General features: G+C 46.2%; 11 protein-coding genes across 11 annotated transcripts; 6 read left to right on the forward strand and 5 right to left on the reverse strand.

The window, feature by feature from the left end:
- Window positions 1-215: 215 nt before the first annotated feature.
- Window positions 216-2,337, forward strand: I302_107762 (uncharacterized protein; the record flags this gene model as incomplete). Its single annotated transcript, XM_065870531.1, has 3 exons — window positions 216-447; window positions 516-1,439; window positions 1,610-2,337. The coding sequence occupies 3 exons, from the start codon at window positions 216-218 to the stop codon at window positions 2,335-2,337; spliced, it is 1,884 nt and encodes a 627-aa protein (XP_065726603.1).
- A 494-nt stretch (window positions 2,338-2,831) lies between these two features.
- On the forward strand, window positions 2,832-3,959 carry I302_107763 (uncharacterized protein; the record flags this gene model as incomplete). Its single annotated transcript, XM_019193108.2, has 7 exons — window positions 2,832-2,865; window positions 2,978-3,103; window positions 3,184-3,314; window positions 3,409-3,453; window positions 3,518-3,583; window positions 3,702-3,729; window positions 3,907-3,959. 7 exons carry the CDS (start codon window positions 2,832-2,834, stop codon window positions 3,957-3,959), a joined length of 483 nt encoding a protein of 160 aa, XP_019044585.2.
- A 332-nt stretch (window positions 3,960-4,291) lies between these two features.
- Window positions 4,292-5,240, reverse strand: I302_107764 (uncharacterized protein; the record flags this gene model as incomplete). Its single annotated transcript, XM_019193107.1, has 8 exons — window positions 4,292-4,300; window positions 4,361-4,436; window positions 4,503-4,569; window positions 4,627-4,644; window positions 4,708-4,792; window positions 4,881-4,940; window positions 5,011-5,132; window positions 5,213-5,240. The coding sequence occupies 8 exons, from the start codon at window positions 5,238-5,240 to the stop codon at window positions 4,292-4,294; spliced, it is 465 nt and encodes a 154-aa protein (XP_019044584.1).
- Window positions 5,241-5,759: 519 nt separating this feature from the next.
- On the forward strand, window positions 5,760-8,291 carry I302_107765 (uncharacterized protein; the record flags this gene model as incomplete). Its single annotated transcript, XM_019193106.1, has 8 exons — window positions 5,760-5,870; window positions 6,327-6,444; window positions 6,497-6,774; window positions 6,850-7,099; window positions 7,216-7,338; window positions 7,402-7,704; window positions 7,793-8,096; window positions 8,180-8,291. The coding sequence occupies 8 exons, from the start codon at window positions 5,760-5,762 to the stop codon at window positions 8,289-8,291; spliced, it is 1,599 nt and encodes a 532-aa protein (XP_019044583.1).
- Window positions 8,292-8,577: 286 nt separating this feature from the next.
- I302_107766 (uncharacterized protein) lies at window positions 8,578-9,366 on the reverse strand (the record flags this gene model as incomplete). The annotated part of the gene is made up of 3 exons (XM_019193105.1): window positions 8,578-8,696; window positions 8,812-9,031; window positions 9,133-9,366. The coding sequence occupies 3 exons, from the start codon at window positions 9,364-9,366 to the stop codon at window positions 8,578-8,580; spliced, it is 573 nt and encodes a 190-aa protein (XP_019044582.1).
- A 485-nt stretch (window positions 9,367-9,851) lies between these two features.
- Window positions 9,852-10,799, forward strand: I302_107767 (uncharacterized protein; the record flags this gene model as incomplete). Its single annotated transcript, XM_019193104.1, has 1 exon — window positions 9,852-10,799. One exon carries the CDS (start codon window positions 9,852-9,854, stop codon window positions 10,797-10,799), a length of 948 nt encoding a protein of 315 aa, XP_019044581.1.
- A 203-nt stretch (window positions 10,800-11,002) lies between these two features.
- On the reverse strand, window positions 11,003-12,106 carry I302_107768 (uncharacterized protein; the record flags this gene model as incomplete). Its single annotated transcript, XM_019193103.1, has 1 exon — window positions 11,003-12,106. The coding sequence occupies one exon, from the start codon at window positions 12,104-12,106 to the stop codon at window positions 11,003-11,005; it is 1,104 nt and encodes a 367-aa protein (XP_019044580.1).
- Window positions 12,107-12,728: 622 nt separating this feature from the next.
- On the reverse strand, window positions 12,729-13,746 carry I302_107769 (uncharacterized protein; the record flags this gene model as incomplete). Its single annotated transcript, XM_019193102.1, has 2 exons — window positions 12,729-12,906; window positions 12,971-13,746. 2 exons carry the CDS (start codon window positions 13,744-13,746, stop codon window positions 12,729-12,731), a joined length of 954 nt encoding a protein of 317 aa, XP_019044579.1.
- Window positions 13,747-14,485: 739 nt separating this feature from the next.
- On the forward strand, window positions 14,486-15,725 carry I302_107770 (uncharacterized protein; the record flags this gene model as incomplete). Its single annotated transcript, XM_019193101.1, has 2 exons — window positions 14,486-14,527; window positions 14,616-15,725. The coding sequence occupies 2 exons, from the start codon at window positions 14,486-14,488 to the stop codon at window positions 15,723-15,725; spliced, it is 1,152 nt and encodes a 383-aa protein (XP_019044578.1).
- Window positions 15,726-16,437: 712 nt separating this feature from the next.
- I302_107771 (uncharacterized protein) lies at window positions 16,438-19,990 on the reverse strand (the record flags this gene model as incomplete). Its single annotated transcript, XM_065870532.1, has 13 exons — window positions 16,438-16,961; window positions 17,066-17,248; window positions 17,319-17,390; window positions 17,446-17,564; window positions 17,618-17,697; window positions 17,789-18,246; window positions 18,298-18,477; window positions 18,527-18,640; window positions 18,695-18,820; window positions 18,876-19,236; window positions 19,487-19,710; window positions 19,779-19,857; window positions 19,922-19,990. The coding sequence occupies 13 exons, from the start codon at window positions 19,988-19,990 to the stop codon at window positions 16,438-16,440; spliced, it is 2,589 nt and encodes an 862-aa protein (XP_065726604.1).
- A 590-nt stretch (window positions 19,991-20,580) lies between these two features.
- I302_107772 (uncharacterized protein) lies at window positions 20,581-24,874 on the forward strand (the record flags this gene model as incomplete). Its single annotated transcript, XM_065870533.1, has 8 exons — window positions 20,581-20,817; window positions 20,877-23,068; window positions 23,125-23,252; window positions 23,311-23,532; window positions 23,632-23,866; window positions 23,981-24,236; window positions 24,347-24,567; window positions 24,643-24,874. 8 exons carry the CDS (start codon window positions 20,581-20,583, stop codon window positions 24,872-24,874), a joined length of 3,723 nt encoding a protein of 1,240 aa, XP_065726605.1.
- Window positions 24,875-24,899: the final 25 nt, after the last annotated feature.

Raw genomic sequence — 24,899 nt, forward strand, 5'->3', positions numbered from 1 at the left:
CTGGTGCGTAGCAAGAGATTGCAAGTCACCAGTTGGAGATAGGATACAATATTCGCATAACGTGGTGGGAAAGCTGGCTTGATCTGTACTCGGTATGTTTCATCTCTACATCGTTGCTACACCGCAATGTTGACATGTCCATCTCTCATCAGGACATATAATCTCACTGCTCACTTCCTCTCTCTTCTCCCCGATAACCTATCACTCTCGCCACCATGGGGGTGCGTTTCCGAAATGCAACGCCTGGTACACTGGCCTGTCTGGCAGCTACAATCCTCTTGGCGGTAGTATCATTCAACACACCGCTGCTGAAATCGCTCAACTTCCTCTCAGCCTCGTTCAGCTCAGGACAGTACAGTGGAAGTTTGACATTGGGGACCTTGGGATTCTGTCATACGCTAGATGGGACGGATAGCTGTACAGGACCTCAGGTGGGGTACGAATTTGGTGAGTTATCTTCATTTATGGAAATGCGGTGCAAGTGCGTCGTAGAATACTGATAGTATCTGCTATAGACCCCAACGACGTATTCGGTGTAACCCTCTTTGACATCCCAGAAGCAATAACCAAATACCTCACCTACGTTCTCATCCTCCATATCGTCGCTTTAGCATTCGCAGCTATTGCAACCATCATCGGTATATTCGCTCATTCACCTACCTTCCCCCTACTCTGTCTATCAATATGGATGGCAGGGATCGCGTCGACTTTCGCATTCCTAGCTACTGTATTTGACCTGGCAATGTTCTACATTGCTAAAGCCAGGATAAATAACGTATCTGGTGCATCAGCGGAAATAGGAATGTGTGTATGGTTGACCCTGGCAGCGTGGGTGATCTTAGCTTTGAGTGGATGTTTCTTCGGGATCGGGAATTGCTGTGGATCATGCAGAACCAATAGCGAGAGTGGGGATTCGAAGAGATCAAAATATGATAAGAACGGTGGAGAAGAAGATTACAAGATGAGGATGATGGCTATAGATAATGAGCGTCAAAGGAAGCAGAAGCAGGAACAGGGATTACCAAGCTTCCAGCAGTTGGTCAAGGACGACGGAGAAGATAAATATCTGATTGAACGGGATCCCCAACCTCAATCTCAACAGCAGGGTGGATTACGAAGAGATGGGAGTGTTTTACAGGGTGTTGGCATGGGATATGGGAGAAGGAATAATAAATCTCCTCAGGATGATCCCTATGGCGGATCGAATGGCTGGAATGGACATAATGGCGGGTATCAGAATATTGCCGCTCCCCCTCCTGTCGCAAGGAGGTTGTCTGATACCACCTCTGCTGGCGATTTCGTTGGAGTAGGTGCGGGTGGTGGAGGGGTAGATAGACCACAGCAGCAAGGGTACGGGAATGGGTATTATGGTGAGAACGGGTATGGGAATGGAAGTGATCAGGGGCATGGATATGGTGGGAATAGTCAAGATCAACACTGTATGTATGGAGATTCTTTTCAATCACAACCTCAAGTGTACCCTCCTCCTCCAATCAGAGCTTATACGCAAGAATATCCTCAATCACATAATTATCCTCAATCTCACACTCAATCTGACACTCAAACAAGATCTCAAACCATGGACTAATCTAAACTTCATTTCAAATAGATCAAAATGACCCATATCCGCAACAAAACTATAACGACCCATATTCTCAAAATCAACAACAATACCAAGATCAATACAACCATCCTTCCTCCGCTTATCCCCAGGATCAATATAGCCAACAACAACAGCAGTACTCGGATCCATACCGGTCATCCTCTACTCAACCATATAACACCACCACCTATCCTCCAGTACCAATGACCATGCCCACACCAGGTATTCAGTCCGCTCGATCACCTCAACCCCAACCCACAGGTGCTTATGACACGTCGTTCGAATCGAGCGATTCTCACTACGCCGACCCGGGCCCTCAAGTACACAATGCAGATCCCTATGGAGGGTATGACGATGGTCTAGGAGCAATAGGTATGGCAGTTACCAATGGCGGTAATACAGGAAGACACGAGAGGGATTACACGGGTCAGACATTTGGTCAGAACGATACATATGGTGGAGGTGGAGGGTATGATGACTCGCAATTCCGACCTCCCTCTGCTGCCAATGGTATACATCAACCTCAACCTCAACATCTGGTTACATCACATTCGCAGAGTAATTTACTTAGATCACCTGTATCCCCCATCTCGCCCAATCAGACCCGAGGAGGTGGGTATGGGTACGATGACCCGCCTGAACAGGGGTCTATAAGACCGCCTAGTTATTCGGCAGGGGATTATGCGGCGGGTGGGAGTGGGAGTGGGAATGAGAAGAGCTCGTATAGGCATTGATTGACCTTGAGGGGTATGGGAATGTGTTTGATTAGGTATATGTAGTTTTGGATGAATGGACTTTTTGTACGATTAGATCTGGATTGATATTATGGATGTTATGAATACATGCTTTTGCTTGCTTACGAGCTCTTCACCCTGCCTGCTCTACCTGCTCTTTTGTGATAGATACCCATGGTGGATGTCATGTACTCGTGAAGGATAGGAATGGTTTAATGGATCTTAGGTGGGAGAGATATTTAAGATTACACTCCCCTTGATCCACGCGTCACCTTCTACAAGGCGAGGAACTAGACACAGACGGTTCAACAACAATTGACGTTTGCTTGTTCTCGTGCTTGTTTTTTGTCTTTCATTCTTCATAGGCAAATCCATCTCACCAAGCAGACGTACCGGGGTAAGACTCCTAAATAAGAAGAAATACCCAAGACCAAAGCGCTCGAATTTACCCGGATTACCCGGATCGCAGAAGACAAAGTCAGAGGAGTAGTAAAATGTTGAATTATATAATGCTAGTATCCCGTCAAGGTGAGTTGGTATTACCTCCCCCTGCACCTACTCGAATACTCTTCTACTCTCCATTCAGCTCATTCCCATCCAATTTGACTAATGGCTGATCTGTTCTATTCGATGTGGAAAGGGAAAGTCCGTCTCGCCAAATGGTTTCAAACCCTCCCGCCCAAGACAAAGGCAAAGATAGTCAAGGATGTCACGCAGCTAGTCCTGGCTAGGAGAACGAGGATGTGTAACTTCTTGGAATACAAGGGTGAGTCGATTTTATCTCTTCCAAAACCAATCTGGGCAGAAGGTCACTTGCTAATTTGAAGTTTGATTGTGTGAGTGTAGATACCAAAGTGATTTACCGACGATACGCCTCATTATTCTTCATCACCTCCATCTCACCGGGGGATAACGAACTGATCACGCTGGAGGTCATACATCGTTATGTCGAAGTGTTGGATAGGTATTTCGGGAATGTAAGTACAAGTCTCAATCTCAGCTTGCCCATTCAGTTTTTGAGAAGCTGTTTAAGTTGGAAGCTGATTAATGGTTGATCTTGTACCTGAATAGGTATGCGAGTTGGATCTGATCTTCAATTTCCAGAAAGCCTATGCTGTGGGTCATTCCCCGCAGCTTCATGTTATATAGTGCTGAGCTGATAATTATGAGATGGACTTAGATCCTCGACGAATTGATCATTGCTGGAGAATTACAGGAATCGTCCAAGAAAGCTGTGTTGAAGATTGTACGTTATCCCTTCACTCGCTCGTTTCGCGAGAATTTATAGCCATTTAACCCAATGGTTGATCCTTCCTTTCATGAAGTTGACTCACTGGCTAATTCACCTTCGTTTACATCTACAGGTCGCCCAGTCAGATGCGATAGAAGAAGGTGAGTCACTTTCCAACGGCTTGAAGGAAGGTGGATTCGTGTGATACCCTGGGAAGAGGGGTGAGTGGGATCGCATCAAGCTTGGAGATATATGTTAGGGGAGAAGAGGGGTCCAGTTGGATAATGAGATGAAATGGATATGGATGTAAGCTGACTGGTGAGCTGTACAACCTTCAGCCGAAGTATCTGAAGACTCGCTTGCTAGGTTGGGTAGTTTGGCTAGATCGTAGGTTGAGGATGGTTAGTCGATGTGTATAAATGGAGCAAACTTGTATAGTATGTAATGATGATCAATGCGATAATATGATACCCCATACAATCGCAAATAGGATTATACCCTACCGCGTACCTGTGCCCATGCGGTTGAACTGACGATAGAGGATATGATCATGTAACCCTTTCATACTCATGTACTGTACAAATCTTCTAATTTCTATACAACATTATTTATGCGGTAAATATCACTAAACAATGTCTTACTTCCCAAGACACCTTTACCTATCCACCTTCTACCAGGTCTACCTCCTTCTTCCTCTCGGATCATGTACGAGGCGTAAACATATTATACGGTCTTCAAGTGTCATACATCAGCTGGAATAGCGTATAAGTCACAAAGGCAGCTGATACTCACATCATCATCGTAATGCCACCTCGTCAATTTCGGATTACTAGGAGCAGTCCTGACGTATCGGTCATTCCCTTCTGGTCTAAAACCATAACCATGAATGTCAGCTAAGATACCCACTGCGATCATGTGGATATATATAGCTTACCTTTCCTTCTTCTTGTTCGACGCTAACATCGATTGCATCGTTATGCAGATAGCTACCGCATTGAGTACTGTTCAAACGAAATAATCAGCTGATAAGTACCGACCTGGTGCAGTAAGCTGCTTACCAGGAGACCATTCGTTACCTATTTCGAATGTCATATGAGTTAGTTCCGGTACGTTGGGCTGAACTTCAAAAATAAACTCACCTAATATCGATGCGCAGATATGTCCATTGGAGTATACGTGAGGATGTAAGGGCGGTTGATACTGCTCGTTCGCCAGGAAAGTCACCTATAGCCAATTGATAGTATATGTCAGCTTTTATCATGCTATCATTGACGATGACGAGAACTGGTTAGCTGATAAGTCTATTACTCACCTCGGGCACATCAATAGGATACCTATTCCCGAATTTCATCCTCAGCGCGAATGTTTCTCCCTAACCCAATAGCAGAAACATCATCAGCTACCTGGTCAGGAATGCGCTTTACGAGTATCCGTCAACTGACCTTGTATATCGTTTCCTCCCCTAATACCGAAATGAGGAACACCCATTCTTCCATACTATCCGCTGAGAGGAGGATGATACCTTCCGGTGTTCCTTTTGACTGTATGTCGGCTAGCTCTTTCACTGAAGCGAAACAAGTCAGCTGGTCAGTCCTGTGCAGTCATGAGGATCTGCAATTTAGCTGACGAGGGATGTATACTTACTTAGTCGTTTGGTGGATAGACCTGACATGTTGTTCGGAGGGGAGAGAGTGGAAGGGCAGCAAGGGCTGAAGGGGGAGTGAGGTGTGGTAGGTGTGCGCGGTACGAGTCTCAGAGGAGGAAGTTGAAGGAAGATCCAAGATCCAAGATTCAAGACTATCAGCGAGTATGGAGGGTGTGCAAAAATCGTGTCTGATAAAAAGCAATGATCTGAAAGACAAAAGACAAACAAAAAGGTGAAAGACTATATATGGACGCACAGATACAGAAGCAGTCTTTGTGCGGTGGCAATGACATGGAGAATGGAGACCCCACGAAACACTCCTAGGACATCCACGTGGCAGTGACAAGTACCTCTTAGAAAATACTTCCGTTGACTGTTCAAGTGAAAGCAAGATGTTTGCTCCTTACTCTGTGCTTTTTCGTTCTTTCTTTCTTCTGCTGCTGTAAGATACGAACAACAAGTTTATATAAAGGAAGTGCACAAGCAACTTCGTTCACTTCTCAGGCCTACATACTGACAAGTGGATAATAAACCGACACTGCGATCATGGCCGAGGAAGGTTCGAGCCAAGGCCCTAAAGAACAGATCATTGTTGATCTCGAACCGGGATCGGAATGGAGGTTTGAACTAGAAGCGGATGAGAATATAGCTTTGAGGGTGAGTTCATCTCGGTTTTGTAGGATTGTTATAAGAAGAGATATGGTCTATCATTCTTCGTGAGTCATCTCTCCACGTTGTACGTATTTGCGAGCAAAGCTGATATCATCATCCATTATTTTATCCCCCTTTGCTCCCTACTTCTCACTTTGCACCTCTCTCATATGGATGCTCTACCAATGAAATGCATGGTATCTAGCTGCATGTTCGAGATGCTATATCTTTCTATGATGGGGTGTGCTAGTAATTGTGCTGTCTCGGAGATGAAGTGCATGACGAACAGAGAAATATATCCTCATCCCACTCTCTCTTCTCCCTTCGCTCGTCATTGTATTGGCGTACCTCTCCCATTTCTCACGATATTTTCGACGCCACTTGATATTTCGCAGAGATCAAGGCCATCAATCTACTTACCCAATGTCATATGCTGACTTCTGACCTGATTCGTGTTGTTAGGTCCTCTCTCCCGACCCAGTATTTATAAACTCCGAAGAACTCCCTCCAGCGACTTGGTACCCTATACACCGATACACCAAGGGAGCGCTGTATGCCCCCACGCAAGCGAGAGTAGAAGGTGATTCCATTCCATCTCCCTTATTACGAACTCACTGACTCCCACTTGATAGTTACCTCTCTCCTTGCTTCTCAGTACACCTCAACATCCACCATCCACCCTCAACTACTCAATGTCCACCTCGCACTCGAACGCACGCGTATACTTGCGAAGAGATATCTATACGGTACTGGATCCAATGGTGCTGACCGAGTAGAGAGGGGACCCAGGGTCATGATAATGGGACCGCCCAGTTCGGGGAAGACGACGGTGGTGAAGAATTTGGTCAATCTGGCTTTGAGTAGTGGGATGGGATGGACGGTTGGTGTAGGTGGACTCGATCCGTCTAGTGTGAGTAGCTCTTCTTGTGGAATCAACACCACTGTCCTTATAAAATTGAATCTGCTATGCTGATTCCCACTGCAGCCATCAAACCTCATACCTGGTACTCTTTCCCTCTCAACCCCCTCTCATCCAATTCCAACCCACCAGTTGGCCCATCCATTCGGCTCACCACCTACCTCGACACCTTCAAATACGCTCTCCGCGGATATCCCTACAGTCGGATGGTGGCTGGGTGGATTGGAGCCAACGAATAGAAATGCGGAGGTTTGGAAAGTGCTGATTGAGAGGATGGGGGAGGATTGGAAGAAGCGATGTGAGAGGGATAAGATGGGTGAGTATGCGTTGTGATGGTGACCAACTACACTTGAAACTCATTCTTAAGATCTAGGATATAATTCTGTTCCGATGCAAGAAGGCTATGGGCTGACTATGCGTTTTCTTATCCAGCCCTCGCTTCTGGATTGATAGTCGACACCTCAAGTGCATTCACCAACCCTTTGTTAGGTACCAAGAAAGATGACCCGAAAGCACGATACACCTTGGTATCCCAAGCAGTAGAAGCGTTCGATAGTATGTCCAGCTGTCCACTCCTTTTTGGAAGCTGCACAGCTGACCTTCGATCATGTCTTATAGTCGATACAATCCTCGTCATAGGCCACGAGAAATTACACATCGACCTATCACGATTACCCGCCCTGCAGCAAAAGGGCGTAGGCGTAATTAGAATACCCAAATCTGGAGGTGTCGTCGATGTGGATGATACTCAGAGAGAACTCATACAATCATTCCAGATTAGGAGTTATTTCTATGGTGAACCTCCTTTACCTAGGGAATTGACGGGTTTGCTGGGGAAGATGGTCAGTACGGATGGGAGTTTGAACCCTTATAGTTTTCAGATTGGTTGGGAGACGTTGGTGGTGCTTAGGGTTGGTGAGGGTGAGTCGATTGCCTCCCATTTATCCTCTCTTCTGATCATCCTGACAATGGTAGAAGTGACAGAATGCTAAAACAAGTTTGATCGTAGAAAACTCCGCACCCTCCTCCGCCCTCCCCCTCGGCTCGTCCCGTACCCTCTCTCCCACCCGTCTTACGCGAGTAGACCCATCTGGTCCAGCACATGTGGTAAGACTACTCAACACGGTCCTAGCTATAGTGGATATCAAGCCTGAAGATAGGATCAAACCTGAGAAATCACCAAAAGTTGAAGAACTTAAGACTGAGGGTGTAGAAGGTGACGAGGTGAAGGAGGAAGAGGAAGAAGAGGATATGGAGGAAGTTCCGTTTAGGGAGGAGATTGGGACGAGGGAGGTATTGGGCTTTATCGTCATGTGAGTCCGCCTTCTCTGAACGAGATCATCATTATGTCAAGAGGTTTTGGGCGCCGTTGGCTGATATGATCATTGCACCGTAGCACCGCCATCGACACACAGAAAAAGAAATATACAGTGTTATCGCCCAGTCCTGGTAAATTACCTTCGACGGTGGCTATAGCAGGATCAATAGAATGGGTGGATTCGGCTTAGCGAGTGTACTGTACACCGTTGACTGTCATCAGTCTCGCACTTGGCTAAACTTGCAAGCCTCACGGTTGCGACCTGGAGGTATCTGTAAAGAAGAAATGCATTGCATGACATGAATGATACCGTGTATATAATGATGTCCAATGGTAAAGGTCAACGCGTTCCTATCATATACCTATCTAGATCAAATACAGACACACTGGGAAATACATACTGAACCTAACAGTAGGGAGGAGTGTACAACCTTGTACAGAGATTTGACAGTTCAGCGTACAACTTGTCTTACAATCTAATTCCTCTCATCCTGAGTGATGGTAAGGATCCAACCAATAAAACAGAAAAACAAAGTCAAAGGAGTAATGAAAGCCACGACGATGAGCCAGTTTCTGAAATTCTCTCTTTTCTTTCCTACACGGCGTACAATCATTCATTCATTAGCTTTTGACACTTTCATTGGACTTGGACTTGAGTGTGTATTGTGTAATCAAGGCGGAACTTGGTGTGTGTGAACCGGATCACTCACGTCTCTCCTCATCCCCTGGCGCATCTGCAACCTGTACCCTAAGTCTCTGAGGCGGATTTGACCTGAACCCCACCCACGCTTCGTCCATTATTTTCCCCCATCTATCTGGTTGGGGTCGTCCGTGAGCATCGAGCATTTCCACAGGTGAGAGGAACTCGATTCGATGCGGTGGATAGGTCGCTAGGAGGGGAAAACCTCTTTGGACTATTGCGATTGTTTCCTGTGTGAGTGCATGACATTAGCATGACATCCTTGATATACAGTTGTATCACATTGCACGTTTATAAATGTAAGTATTTATATAACGGAAGAAGCACCCACCTCCTTAGTCTCCCCTAATACACCCAACGCATCTTGTTGATCTCCCCTGATAGGCCATCGAGGTACGAACGTATAAGTCACATTGTGTGTAATCGTACCAGTACCGGATGATTCGCCCACTCTAGGTGGATAGGCTGGAAGCTCATCATTGTGCGATTGGTCCTCTGCATCAAAGAGGGGTAGAGACTCTTCGTCGGATTTGGAATGCTTCTGATATGAAGGTAGGAGAGGCATGTTGTTGGGTTATCGTGATGTGACTATAGGGTGATGATTGAGATATCAAATGAAGATGGGAAGCAGTGGCGAATATCTTTGTTCGTAAGTATACTCTATAAGTTATCCGTTGCTGTGCTGTGCTAGCTTTGTCTTGGCGCTCCATGCAGACGGAGGGGGTGACGGAGTAGGGAGTAAAATAAAGTGCACAGGCACGGAATAAGGTTATATGGTAGTTGTGATATCATGGTTATAACGGAGCCGGAGGATTGAGTCGAAGGACACTCGCTCGTACACAACATGTGAAACGAAACATTGAACGAACAAAAAAGAATCGTTGTTACTCAATGGAGTTGCCTAGTAAAACAGCATGTGACCCTTATAGATATATCTGATATATCACAAGTCATCCCCCTTCATCCATTCTTGAACGTATCCAACCTCAACACCCACTTCGGCTATCCAGCTCACACCTGTCAGTTAACTAACTTACCACATTACTCACAATGTCCTCATCCCCCTCTGCCTCTCAATCCTCCTGGTCCCTAATCGACTACTCAAAAAGCGACGCATCTACGGTCGACCATCTTCCCCTTCCCGACGAATCAGAGATCCTCCGTTCCCGCCTCTCCGACCTAGAACGGAAGAACGCAATACTCGAAGACCAGCTGCGCGACCTTCGTTATACCACCACCAACCAGTCCGATGAGATTATGATGGTCCGAAGAAAATTGGCTGAGCTGGAAGATGAACGGACGTACCTTGTTGCTGGGCTCGATCCAGCCAGGAGGGAGTTGGAAGGGGAATTGAGGAGGTTGAAAGTGGATTTAGGTAGGGAGAGGGATAAATCCCGAAAGGGGGTGTTGGAAGATCTCTTAGGTCGATCAGGTTTGAGAGGGAACGAAGAGGACGGTGAGATTTCCAGAGCTATATGGGTAGATCAGGAGAGACGAATCGAACAGCTCGGTCAAGATTTGGAATCAACCACTAAAGAATTGACGGAGAAGATCCTAGAGAACCAGGAATTACATTATATCAACCAGAACCTCGAGACACAAAATGCGAAGCTTACGAATGAGATTAGGGAGATGGGAGGGAACGAAGATAAGTTGAAGAGTTATAAGAGCTCTATATCGAATATCAAGAAGAAGTATAAGAAGCAGTTGGAGATGAAGGAGAAGGAGTTGAAAGGGGAATATAAGAAGAAGCAGGATGAGGTCAAGAATGAGAAGATGAAATCAGAGGAAAGCAATAAGAAGGGGAACGATAAGGAGAATGAGATTGAGGAGTTGAAGAAGAAGAATGAGAAGTTGAGTAGGATTATCGAGAAAGCTAAGAGGGAGAATGAAGAGGTTAGTGAGTTGTTGGAGAGGAGTCAGGCAGAAATGGATAGGTTGAGTGAGGAGGTCGAGGGGAAGTTGAAGATTATTGAGGGGTTGGGGAGGAAGGAGTAGATATGAGATGAGTAGGGGTCATCATGGATAATGGCCGTCTTGGTTGTACGTATCGTGTTTTTCAATTGTACTTCTATCTCTCACATTTCATTGTTCTACTTGGCTTCAAAATCTTATCAAAAACCTAGTCATGTACAAAATGCAAAAATCCAATTACCAATTCCCACCGTATCCTCACCATTACAATATCACAACCAAACCTACTACTCATCATCAATCACGATACACTCAATCTTCACCTTCTTCACATCCTCCTCCCCTGCTCGTCCCCGTCCCCATTCCCCACCCCATCTCCTCTTCCTCAAACTCAACTTCTTCTCCCTCTCATCCAACTTCCACTTTGCCTCCTCCAACCTCCTCCTTTCCACCTCAATCTCCCTCTCCTCATGCATCTCATCCACCCGGTCCTGTAGATCCTTGTTCCTCCTCTCTACTTCATCTCTCTTCACCTCTGCTTTGCTTAGTCGGTTCTGCAATTCCTCAATTCGCTCTTGCATCTTGAGCATCTCTTCGTTTGGGTTTGGATGGGCCTCTTCGGCAATGTTATTGTTTTGGATATTAACCTGGTCGGTCAAGTGGATAGGGCTTGGGGCAGCTTGGTCTTGAGTTGCTTGATCCCGGTGAGTCTCGGATACCTCTTCCACTTCGTCAAGATGTTCACTTCCCGGTTCATCCTCATCCTCATCCTCATCGTCTTCTTCGCAATCGCTTTCCATTTCATCTTCCTCTTCCTCGGCCAACGAAAGATCTGAGCTCCAAGTATCCTCCTCCTCCTCTTCAGACGAAAGATCGGAATTCCAACCATCCTCATCCTCATCCTCATCTCCATCCCACATTTCCTTCATCTTCAACCTCTTCGTGCCTCCTCTCACTCTCAATCCCATCTTCCTCTCCTCTACAGAAGGAACGTGCATCCACCTGTAATCCTCGAAAGGCGGATGATTATGCTCCATATGACTTTTCCCCCAATCCACCTTAAACGGTCCATCCACAGCCGCTTTCTTGGAGTTACTAACATTGTTGAAATACAGCCGATGGTCACATCCGGTCTTGTACCTTGCTTTGTCTTTACGATATGACTTTCCGTGCGTACCGAAGCTTGAACAGAGGAGGTAGAAAGATCGATTTTTACCGAAAGGTCTTCCTCTAGGATTGGTATATCCATGACCTTCATTCCTCGCGTGGAGTTTTAGGGTGTGCTCGATATTCCAGAAAGAAGCTTTGGATAGGGCGTTAAGTGTGGGGACGGATGGTGGTTTACAGAGTGAGCCTGAGGTGATATTACCAGGAGTAGGTTTTGGAACCATGATATCGGATCCAGGTCAATTTTTGATAGGACGATGAGTAGATTCAAGAGGTTCAGGTCAGAAAGGAAAGGAAAGGAAAGGGATATATCGTTTCTGGTATAGGAGAGTATAAGCTCGGTTGGCAAGGGATTGTGGTCGAGATGGAGATAGTGAGGTCACCTGGAGGGATATGTTCCTTTTTGCAGTCCAGCCAGGATGTATATGAATAATCGTTTCCTAGTGGGATGTCGATGGAGAATAAAAGAGAAGAATTAGAAGGAAAAGGAAAAGGAAATCATCTCAATATACAGTACTACTACCACTTGTCCTGCCTAGCATCGACACGAGTACAGTGTCCATCCTTGGGTCCTTTGGCTCCTAAAAAAACGCGATGATCTGTGCGTCGATGAGATTTGATCTGATTTGTATTTATACACGCATACATAATGATATACGATACACAACTATACATATAACCTGTATACAGGTGGAAATTCACACACATGTAAATCATGGGTAGAACCACTTCCTCTACCACTTCTCTCCCCTAACACGACTACGATGATGATGCCGAGTGCTCAGCAGATGACCTAATTTCAACTCTGATACTGATACTGACTACTCCCCGTCACAATCACTCAGCTCAATCCTCCATCAAAGCCAACCATCTCTCATCCAACTTCCTCTTCTTCTCCGCACTGTCCACTTGAGACTCTTCATACACCTTTCTCTTCTTTCGATCATCTTCCATCAATCCTTGTTGTTCTCTCGTGATCGCTTTCAACTCTTCATACTTTCTTCTATACTCATCACCTTCCTCTCTGTACGTCGTCTCATTAACTTTTCCTTGGTACTTTTCCAAGAAGTAGCATCTTCCTCCTCAACTTTACAATCTCATCCTCACTATCTCGAAGTTTCATCTTGAGTCGTTGGATGTGATGATTCAAGGGATCAAAGTTGAGTTTCCAAGGTACATCTTCCTTCTCTCTTGCTTCCTCGATCGATCCATCTTGTTTTTCGCTTTGTTCATCCTGATCACCGTTTCTGTTGTCTTTGTCCTTCTCTGGGAGTGAAATCGATGATTTTTCCGAGTTGTCGGTGGAGATGGAGGGGGAGAACTGAGTGTGAAGTTGGATGTGAGATCCAGCACGAGTCGCACGAGTATTGTTTTGATGTGATATCTGACGATACATCGTTTTCTTCTCTTCTATCGTGAAGACTGGCCAATTGAGGAAAGCCTCGATAGGAGCATGATTGTGATCGAGCAACCCACCATCCATCACGAGCACGAACGGACCACTGAGAGGATCATGGGTGTCTCTTTCCTTCTCATATCTAAAATCTAAAACATAATTGCATTTACTTTCCTTCGTATCTTCCTGGCAATCGGGCACAAAGATATGACGGGAACAAACTAATCTGAAGGTGCGTGACCGCCCGGCTAGTATGTCGTTTCCCTTGAGTAGGTATGTATATCCTTGAGTTTTGGCGAATGTATTTAATTCATATTCGATCTCCCAGAAACTCTTCTTAGCTAATTGTCTGATGGAGTCGATATCGGGTGTCCGAGAAAGCTGAGGTGAGGGAGGAGTTGGGGGAGAGGAAGAGGATGTTGACGAAGATGGGCCGAATAGAGATGCGAGGTCACTGGTATCAGACATCTTGAGGTTTACTCGGAAGCAAGGAAGGGATGAAGGAAGAGTCATTTGCAGTCGACAATGAGGGAAGTTGGCAGAAGATTTTGGTTGCTGAGGTTACTGATCCAACGTGTAAGTCAGTAGGATGTACTTGATAAAGACCATGCATCGTTCACAGACACCAATCATACAGAAGGATAGCATGAGGGAGATTGCTTGGGTCCAAGCAGAAGTCTATCCGGTGGACCACCTCCACCACCCGAACATTACCTCTGTGACGCGTCCGAAGTGAGTATGAGGTGACTCACCTTTTCGAATGATTCGGAAGGGTGAGATGTGTGCGAGTGCGAGATTGGTTGATTTGATCGATATACGTTAGAGAAGAGGTAGCTGGAGTTGGGATGAGAAAAGGAAGGAAAGGAAAGGAAAGGAAAGGATGAATAAGTTGATCTTGCTTCGTATCCACTCAATTCGTGATCAGAATAAGAGATAATACCCATCCATCAACTCAATCGCAATAATGATCCGTGCGTCGACTCGTATTTGCAAGGGGGTCCGTGCTCGCACCTCAAGTGATATACTTACATACACACATGGAATTGAGATTGAAACGAAAAGTACAATATCATCCTTCATTCCTCACTCTTCACTCTTCTTTCTGTCCTACTTTCCTCTTTCACCTTCGAGCCCTTTCTTTTCGCAATGTCCCAGTCATAGTCAACCCGCGTTCTCACTACGTCAAGCTCAACTCATATCAACCGATATGCCACCCGTGAGACATTCTGCCAAATCAAACAGAGATAGCGTAAGTCCAGAATCTCCATTACAAAGCAAAAGAGCGCGCAACGATGCTGAACCGCGGAATTTGCCACCTCGCCACCTGATCTCGTCAGCTCAAATGCTCCCCTTACCCCGCTCGCTCTCCTCCATCTTCATCTTCATCTTCGTCGTCTTCGTCTTCTTCGTCCACCTCGACTGTACGATCCGACTCCCTCCTCCCCAATAAAGGTCTGGATGAGCTCGATGTACTGCGATCCACCCTCCATGAGACCGAACGCAAGGTCATCATTCTCAGAGATCAATTCATCACCAAGGAAGAGGAGTATATCCAACTCTGTAAAGAGAATGAACGACTCTCTACCCAGCTCAAGATGTACCCTGACATTCCCACCACTGGAGAAGGCAGTAATACGGGTTCAAATGGAGAATTGATCAAAACGATCGAAGAGAAAGATAAGGAGATCAGAAAGTTCAAGATGGATCATATGGGGTGTGATCTCATTCGATGTAATCACCGTCTCAGACAGGATGGGTTGAAGTTGGAGAAGGAAACTACTTACTCGATCAAATCTGACCGTACTCCCTTCAAAACCAACACTAGCCAGAACAAATTCTTACTCTCCCACCGAGACCTGCTGATCGAGCTGAAATCCCTCAAAGAGCAAAACGGGCAGCTCAACTCACAGCTCAGAGAATCAGACGAAGAATTATCAAATCAAATATCCATTAATATCTCATACCAAGATGAGATCGACGGTTTACTTACCTACAAGAGACAACATGAAGAGTTGAAAGTCAAGTATGGAGATGAGGTTGGGAGGAAGATGAAGGTGGATTTGGTATTTGCGAATAATAAGATTACGGAGTTGAATAGACGATTGGCTCGGCTCGAGGAGGAGAAGAGGAAGCTGGAAGATTCAGTCAATACGCTGGACATTCATCAATCTGTCTCTGATGACGATGGAGAAGGATCTAGCGATGGTACCAAGGATGATACCAAACCGTCTACTGAACTCGATACCAATCTCCCAAAACATGTCATCGTCAAGAGAGAAATAGCAAGTAGCTCTAGCGCAGCATCAAGATCCAGTGTAACCTCCGAGACCAGCGATCGAAAAGGGAAGAAACGAGTATCTGAGAGAAGTGGCGGCGGTTCGGATGAGAAGAAGAAAAGTAAATCGACATCTAGAACGGACCAGGTCAAGGAGGAAGAGAGGATCTGATCCGGGTAAAGGTTACTGTATGTCAAAGTAAAGTGAGTGCTTTCAACTATCTGCTGAAGAAAAGGTTGAGCTAACGGGAGCTGCCTTACACGCAGTCCCGCGTAGCAAGTATAAACCATGTCATGTGTATGATTTCGATGATCATCTTCTTGTGAGATTGTGCGACTATAAATAACGTTACTGTATTGTTGTGAGACTTGGTAATTGTATTTGTATTCCGATTTTCTGTACTATAAAATCATGTTCAACATTTCAATATGCTATTAGTATTGTATAGTCTGATTTGTACACGAGTGCGAAGAGTATTACGTTTGTATGCGTGACCTTATAATGTGGATGATTAATACTGTATATGCAACTATGTGAATATGTTATAAGATATGTAAATTCATCTTTCATATCATCGAACCCACCAGGTACGGTCCATGTGGTGGAATTCGTCAATCTTTGAACAAATGAGAAATTTCGAGTGCAAAGAAAGACTAAGAGTAATGACTTTGTGGAGGACTACGTTAACTTCGAAAATTTATCATCATGTGTTGTGATTGTAATCCTGTTCTCATATATATGTGTCTATATTCTATCATGTACGCTGGCTCATTTGTAATCGCCATACCTGAATGTCGTTTTTATGTTATATAATATGCATTTTTTCAGCCCATCCCATGCAAAGCAAAAAGAGCTATTATGTCATATCTCACACCCCCACTCCCTACTTCTTTCCCTCCTCATATCGCTCCCCCTGAAACCCCTCCAATCCACCCTCAAAGTCCCTCCTCTTCGTCTCCTTTTCAGTGGACGGAGTAAACACCCAAGCTGAGGGACATCGTGCCCTATACTTCTTCTGCACTTCCTCAACATCCTCAGGTGAGATTATCTTGAGCAATTGAACGGATTTCTCCATATACTTGATATTGGGTGTTACACCCTCGTCTCCTAATTTTAACAAAGTCTCTTTCATTTGCTGCTTATCCCCGTTCACTTCGAATACCCCTCTCGCGGCATAGTAGATCTCTTCTGGGGATTTGGCATTTCCTCCTAAGGATTGACTGAGCTCTTCTGGAGTGGTGGTAAGAAGGGAAGGTAATTCGGAGTTGATGACTGCCTTGACGGATTCTGGTAATTCGGCAGATGAGGTGGATTTTTGGAAATGGAGGATTTGATATTGCAATTGAGGGTCGGAGGGGGCGATAGATTGGGCAGATTTAAGTGCCTTGAGGGCAGCTAGGTATATTTCTGTGTATGGCAAAGCAGATAATCAGTTTCGGAGTTCATGACCCACATTCATTTTGGTATACGATGGAGATGGGATTGTTATCATTGGGATACACATGACTCACTCTTCCTGATGAAGATCTCATATCCGCTCAACCAAGTTTCCACCCTCTCCGCCGCAAGCCTTTCTAAAGGTCTCCACAGTTTCAATGCATCATCTATAGGAGTTTCAGTCTTGAGTAGTTGAATACCTGTAGGATCGGCATCGGGCACAGGAGGGTCGTTCTTCTCTCCTGAAGTTGCTGCGGCTGATGCACAATGATATCAAAAATTAGCTTCGCTTCTTCATCTAATAGGATGAGGAGTGATATAACTCACCCTTCTTGGCTTTAGCTTCTGCCTTTTGAGCCTTCTTGGCTTGCTTCTTTCGTTCAGCTTCTTCCTCTGGACCTGTGAATGCCCAATTATCAGCTGAGGTCATCTTGGTGTACTAGGCTCAACTGACTGAAATTCTCCTCTGTTATACTGGGATCGTCAAATACCTGAGTGTATATCTCAATAGCCGCGAGAGCACCATTGAAGTATCCGGGATGAGATCGGAGTTGGTCCTCGTATCGCATCAACCTGAAGGACGCTGTCAGTGTTGCTCTTTTGAATATTGGAGGTGGAACACGTACGATACGTAGGCACCAAAGGTCATCCTCCTCATACAGTAGGTGTGGAAGTCGTATTGATCGTCTTCGTAATCTTGGAAGACCTATACATCCGTTCGATCAGCTAGATCTCATATGATGGCCGATCCAGTAATTTGTGGGGGTAATGAAGTTGACAATAAAAAATTGACTCACAGTAGCCAATGCTTGATATCTCTTCAACGCCATCGCCAAATTCCCTTCCTTCCTATACGCGTCCCCCTCTTCTTGGAGGAACCACAAACATTGTAAATCCGTCAAATCCTGTACCGGCGACAAATCCTTCTTAGTGAACACAGCTAAAAGCTCCTCAGCCTTCTTGATCTCTCCCGCTCTCAACCAGTATTTCGCAGATTTGCCATTCAAGAACCTATCTTGACCGTCTAGTAATCTAGCTTTCTCCATCTCGTATGCTGCGTTCAGTAGATCTCCTGATCGTTTGAGGACCATTGCTTTGGCCATGTACAATTCAGGTAGCGTCGGGGTATGTTCTATAGCTTTATTGAGTAAGTCTAGTGATCTAGGGTAGTTGGGTGAGGTTTGAAGAGGGTATGAAAGGTGGAGTGAGAGGTAGTAGTATGCCCATAACAACATTGTAGGGGGTGATATCGAGTCTATGAAACTATAAGCATTATCCTGGTGAAGCGGAGAAGATGATGACTCACCATCATTGCTCAACGAAGCGTCCTTCTCTAATTTTCCGACAATCTCCTCTACAATCTCGCCGACAATCTTCATCTTCTCAGCATCTGTGTATACACCTTTCACGTCGACGAAAAGAGATGGTACACCTCGTTCTAAACCTTTGACGATATATGCTCTGGCCAATTCCCGGAATTTGTCACCTAATCGATGAATCAGCTTCATTCCTCTTCCTATGAACGACCAACTGACCTGTTGAATAATCCAGAGCCAGACGACGAGGAGCAGCTGAACGTGGGAATATCTCGGCGAAGCTGGATAGAGTATCAAGGATTTTTGAGCGGGAATCATCGGTAAGTTCGGCGTCTGACAATAAAGGTGTCAGCTTGAATCGTGATGAAAGTAGGGAGAGGAGCGTACTAAGACCAATTCCCTTTTTCTGCAAATATCCTTTGTAGTATTCCAAATTATCTGAATTCTGCTCCAACAATTCTTGGTAAGTCTGCAAAGCATCCTCTTGTCTCCCAAGATTGGCGAGCATTTGGGCTATCATTGCTTCATATCAGCTTATATCCTGTTCACAATTGTGAAGCCAACTGACCCTTGAGCAGAGTACATTCCCCTCTTGGACTAATTACCCCATCTCTAACACCCTGCCTCAACTTCTCGAGACCCTCCTGATCCTTTCCAGCTTCGATGTATATCCTAAGAATATGTAAGAGGATCTGGGATTTTTCAGGCCCAGTCGCCCCCTCTTCTTTAAGGGTTGTCTGATAATCCTCAAACACTTTTAATGCTTCGTCAAGATCACCATTCAGCTGATGAGCGATGACCAAAGCTAACCATGATGAACGAATTTGAGGTCGAAGGAGGAGGTAGTGGTGTCGTGCTGCTAAAGCTGCGGGGTATTGACGAGTGTGGGTGAGGAGTGCTATGGAATCGCGGATGAGGGGGATGTTGTCCTATCAGACAGATCAAATGTCAGTACAAGCCTGAGCCTGATAGAAGGCAATTGGAGGTGAGCGGAAGGGGCAAAGGGAAGACGACGAAAAGAGCAGGGGAGAAATGTATAGAAGAGGGGGACGAAGGGAGAAGAACGAGGGAAGGTAGGAGAGGGGAAGCAAGAGGAGAAGGAGAAGAGGACGAAAAGAGAGGAAGGGAGGAGGGAAGCGAGAGAAGAAGAGACGAGGGGAACAGGAGAGAAGGACTCACCGGATCCTGCTTCCTGGCCATAGCAAACGCCCTACTAGCTTCATCCCAATCCTTTCTACTCTTAGCTAAGATACCCAACACATGCCATGTGATATGACTCGTAATATCCTTCTTGATTGCTAATCTAGCCATGTTCTCAGCCTCTTCTTTCTTTGGTACGGCAGACACCGTCAATGGCTCCGGAAGGGATGAATGGAGAGTGAGCGCTTTGAGAGCGAGTGTTTCTAAACCCCACAAATCAACACAATGATCAGCGTTGAGTGTGCAGAGCTGAGAGGAGAATTGAACATACCACCATGATTTGGAAATTTCTTTAGAATGGTATCGGCAGCCTTGATACCTTTTTTATACTGCTTCAACTCGTACTGAGTCTGTGATATAACAGATTAGCGAGAAGAACAAACCAAGTTGAGCAGAGTATGAGATGGATCGCACGAGCAGTTCTCTGAAGAGCTTGCTCTCCTTGTCTGGCAACTGCCTGTGTTTAGGTGCAGAGTGTGCCATTTTGACTATCCACTGAGGTTTTTGATGAGGCGAAGAGGGATATGAATGATGATAATGATATTGATGATATCTCTATCGATATGTATATGACAGTGTTGAAAGGGATAGAGAAGGAGAGGTTCAAGGTAGCAACTCATCTCTATGCTCTATGCGTTTCGAAAGATTACGAGTAAGATATATACTACCATACTAGGTAGTTATCAGGCTCACTTTGTAGCTCTCATCCCGCATTACCCCGCATTCAGCATTTAGCACCTGGTGAGACCACTAGTACTAGCCGTAGACACAGCAATCAAAACCTACGCTCGTACTCTCATATCCATCTTACAACTCTACATCTGACTCTTGCCATAATCATATTCCCAAGACACGTAGACATACCGATAGGCCAACGTTCCGGAACTGCTTGGTAATCTGTGGTGGTTTGGATCAGTCGAGTCAGTCAAACGGGCTCACTTCTGACCCGCGTCATCATTAGCTGTCTGCCTTCGGAACAACAACAACAAAGGTTACTTCATCTTCCCATGTTACATCAAGCTTCCGACTGCGCTCAGTAAGCAACAGGCTTACAAGCATTATTCCTGAACACCATGGGAGAGGGCACATCCCCTCGATCTAGAGCATCATCAATGGGTGACACAGGCGAAGACGATGCTCCTCGGAGTATCGCCTCGTTACGATCAAGGTTCGAGAATTTGGCTGCTGCCAATGGTCCAACGGTGGTCAACGGGATGCAGAAGTCCTCTTCTGGTGGCAGGAATGGATATACCCCTAAGAGCAGTGTGGACTTTGGGAAATCAGTGAATCCAGAAACCAATGGGCTGAAGGTATGTCGCAACTCTGCGCTACGTGGGTCAAGCTGACTTCTGCCATAGCCTGTATCAAGCTCTCGTCCCACTTCACCACTCAATTCATCCCCTCCTCAACCCGCATCCGCAAAGCTTCCACCCCTCGTCCTACCACACCTAAGCCAGCTATACCATCCAACAATATCCCATCTACCCAGACCCTCGCTCCCTCGACCATCCAGCTCCCCCTATCCCAACCCGCCACTCCCCTTGCCTCCCCCTCCCTCTCTTCCGGACCCATACCTACATCCCCCAAACTAGCCCGACGACCCCCACCAGCTGTCCCTAGCAAACCCTCCTCCGTCATAGCGACTCCCACGGGATCGTCTGATGGCTCGCAAGAGGAAGAGCACATCGCTTCGGTCAAATCGCTAAGGGAGAGGTTCAACTTCGGAGCCAACGCAGAAGCATCCTCATCAACTGCATCACTTCCTAGATCAGTCTCGGCAGATGCTCCCAGACCTGCTGCTCCGGTGATGACCACCAAGCAGGTCTCCGCTCCAACCATCAAGCGAACCTCAACCGACGGAAAGACTGAGAACCCCGTGCTACTCTCACCTGCTAACGAGAGTAATGTCGAACTTGCTCCATCGCCAATACCGAACGGCGAATCGCACCATAGACACGCTCCACCCCTACCAGTCTCGAGAACTGCCTCGCCTGCTCCTCCGGCACCTAACAGAGCCCATAAACCTCCTCCACGAAATACATCTAGTCCGACTCCCCCGCCATCTCGGAGCACTTCCAGTCCTGGAATAGCACAAGACATCCCTGCAGCCACTGATAGACCTACCCCGCCGCAACTTCCTCAGCGCAAAGCTACGATAACCTCATCAGAATCCCTTGAACCTCTTCCAGTACCACCCCCGATACCCAGTAATAAACCAGCCCTTTCCCCTGCTCTGATGGCCACGATGTCATCTACGAGTGATTCCGGTCCTGGTCCCCCGCCACCAAGACTTCCAAATCGCTCTCGCGCGAATACTCTCAGTCGATCAGATAATGATGCTCAACTACCACCTCGACATCCCACACGCACGGCTACTCTCCCACCAAATGGTATAGCCCCTCCACCCTCACATCCTGCCTCCCCCGCCAGAAGTCGGGAGAACACCAATGATCTTCCTCCGCCACCACTCCGAAGTGCGCTTATGAACAGCGCATCGATCTCGTCTTCTCCTCCACGCCGGCGAACCAACTCGGGGGAGAAAGAGAAAGAAGAGAATTACTCTGAAGACGAAGATGATGAGCCTGATGATGCCACGCCCATCGCTGGGCTGTCAGCCGCGGCCAAACGGATGTTGGAGGATTTCCCAGATTCCACAGAGGCCAATCGACGATCGCCCACCTTCCGACCTGACCTGAAGATCCGAGATTGTCATCATGTCTCTGCATTTGCAGCGTTCGGTCGATACGTTTGCACGGGTGCTCATCATGTGCGGATCTACGATACTCTTCTGAGTGATCAGCCGATCCAAGTGGTGGATCTCAAAGAGACGGGATTGGAGCACAAGAGCAAAGAACCTAAAGTCACCGCAATGTCGTTCCGACCTGGTGCGACCTTGGTTGAAGAGGGGAGATATCTGTGGTGCGGGACTAAAGATGGTCATCTGTGGGAATTGGACGTATTGACGGGTAATGTCAGTTCGACAAAGTCATTCGCACATACCACTTCTATCGCGCATATCTTCAGACATCGCAAGAATATCATCACGCTTGATGATTCGGGTAAGATGTTGGTGTATGACGTGGGCGACACGGAGGGAAGAGCACCAACGTTAATTCGGACTTTGAGGATTGGAGAGAAGTTTACTTTTGCGAAAATGATCTGTGGGAAATTGTGGACTTCCTCCGGACCTGTTGTTAGATCCACTACATCTGCGAGTACATCCAAGGGACCGACTGTAAGGATATACGATCCCTGCTCTGAAGGGAATATGCCTCCCGCGAAAGTGGCTTTCACGACCGAATGGACCGGTGCGGTGACTTCTGCGACTTACATCCCTCTGGAGGGTAATACGATCTACCTAGGTCACGAAGGTGGATTTGTCTCTCTGTGGGATATGAGAGAGTACAACTGTATTCAGGTATTGAAGATCTCTACTACCGATATATTGGCTTTGGAAGGTGTAGGAGATAGATTATGGGCGGGCAATAGGAAAGGACAGATTAGCGTGTATGATGTGGGACAGAGACCTTGGCTGACCATCAATCAGTGGACGGGACATCCGTGAGTACGGTGAACGTGGAGTGCAGATCCAACTGAGATTGACATCCACAATATAGGGACAATCCGATACAAGCGCTGGTGGTCGACCCATACTCTATTGAATATGCCGGGAGGTACACTTGTTGGTCCTTCGCAAGGGACTGCATGAGGCCGTGGGACGGGCTTTTATGTGTAGATTGGACCGGTAAGTGATTTGTGCTCAATGGACGCTTGTATCTGCTGACTGTGTTACAACACCTTAGACAAACAACTGCTCACTCGCCAAGCGGACTTTTGCACCTACCGTGACATCAAACTCTTAGTTTGCTCGTGGAATATCGATAGTGCTAAACCCACGGACCTTACTGGATCAGAAGCAAATACTAAATTCCTGGAAGAATGTCTGAACAGTGTTGATTCGCCTGAAATTATCGTTTTTGGATTTCAGGAGGTCATTCCCCTGACTGACAAGAAGATTACTGCGAGTGAGTTGTCCCATGTCCCTTATCTGAAGCTATCTCAAGTGATTGATCACGGATATCATTGAATGTACTGGACTATCGCTGATTTGATGGTGACCTCAGAAACCCTGTTGTTTGGCGGGAAGAACAAAGATTCATCATCTGGCTCGGACAAGGTATCGCACGCTTATCGATTATGGTTGGAGAAGCTCACTCAAGCTGTGAGAATGGCTATGCCTAATGATACGCCATATATTAAGATTCACTCGGAGAATTTGGTGGGATTGTTCACTTGTATATTCGTGAAGAGTAGTGAGAAGGATAGGTTGAGGGCTTTGGACATTACCACGGTGAAGCGGTGAGCCTCAATCCTTCTCTGACTTATCATATGACATGAACATCAGTCTCTGCGTCTCGTGAGAATTTTAAATGCCCTGAGGATAAGTCATACTGATTTTTTGGGTTACACCAGAGGTATCGGTGGAATTTACGGCAACAAGGGAGCGATCGTCTCTCGAATAATCATGGATGATACTTCTTTGTGCTTCATCAATGTACATCTCGCGGCTGGACAGTCCCAGAAATCAGCTAGAAATGCAGATCTCGCGGCGATAATGGAAGATAAAGCGATTTTACCAGCTTCCAACGAGGAGATACCGTTTGTGCATGGGGGAAATGGAACGGGGATTTTGGATCATGAGATAGTGGTGCTGAATGGAGATCTGAATGTGGGTTTCCACTTTCTCTTCACACATCTAACATATTTCCTTGTCAACCCAGTAATCTCACATATTCCTTGATACAACGAGGTATCTGATACTGATTGTGCGACATGTAGTACCGTATCGATCAACGACGAGAAAATGTCATATCATCAATTGCTGCTGGCGAGCTATCCTATCTATTAGAACACGACCAGCTACGTAAGGAGATGAGAAGTAATCACGCGTTCAGATTGAGGAGTTTCGAAGAAGCGCCTATCACCTTCGAACCTACTTATAAGTATAATCCGGGTACGAACGATTATGATTCGAGTGAGAAGAGGCGGATACCTGCTTGGTGAGTTGGTCTTCCTCTTATCTACAAACTGTAATTTACGAGCACCAAACTAATACCACATTATGATCTTGACAGGTGCGACCGAATCTTGTATCGCAAGTCGCCTCATATAAAACCACTGAATTATCGTCGGTACGAACCGACCGTATCTGATCATCGACCCATCTCTGGAGGATACCAGATCACTCTAAAATCTGCAGACTCGTTGAAAGAGATGGATGTGAGGAGGGAATTGGCAGTGGAATGGGCAAAGAAGGAAAAAGAGATGTTGAGGTCTATGGCTGAGAAGTTTGAATCGTACACTTAAGAGTTATACATATCATCTAGGTCAG

Source organism: Kwoniella bestiolae, chromosome 6 (assembly GCF_000512585.2).
Source record: "Kwoniella bestiolae CBS 10118 chromosome 6, complete sequence".
NCBI lineage: Eukaryota > Fungi > Basidiomycota > Tremellomycetes > Tremellales > Cryptococcaceae > Kwoniella > Kwoniella bestiolae.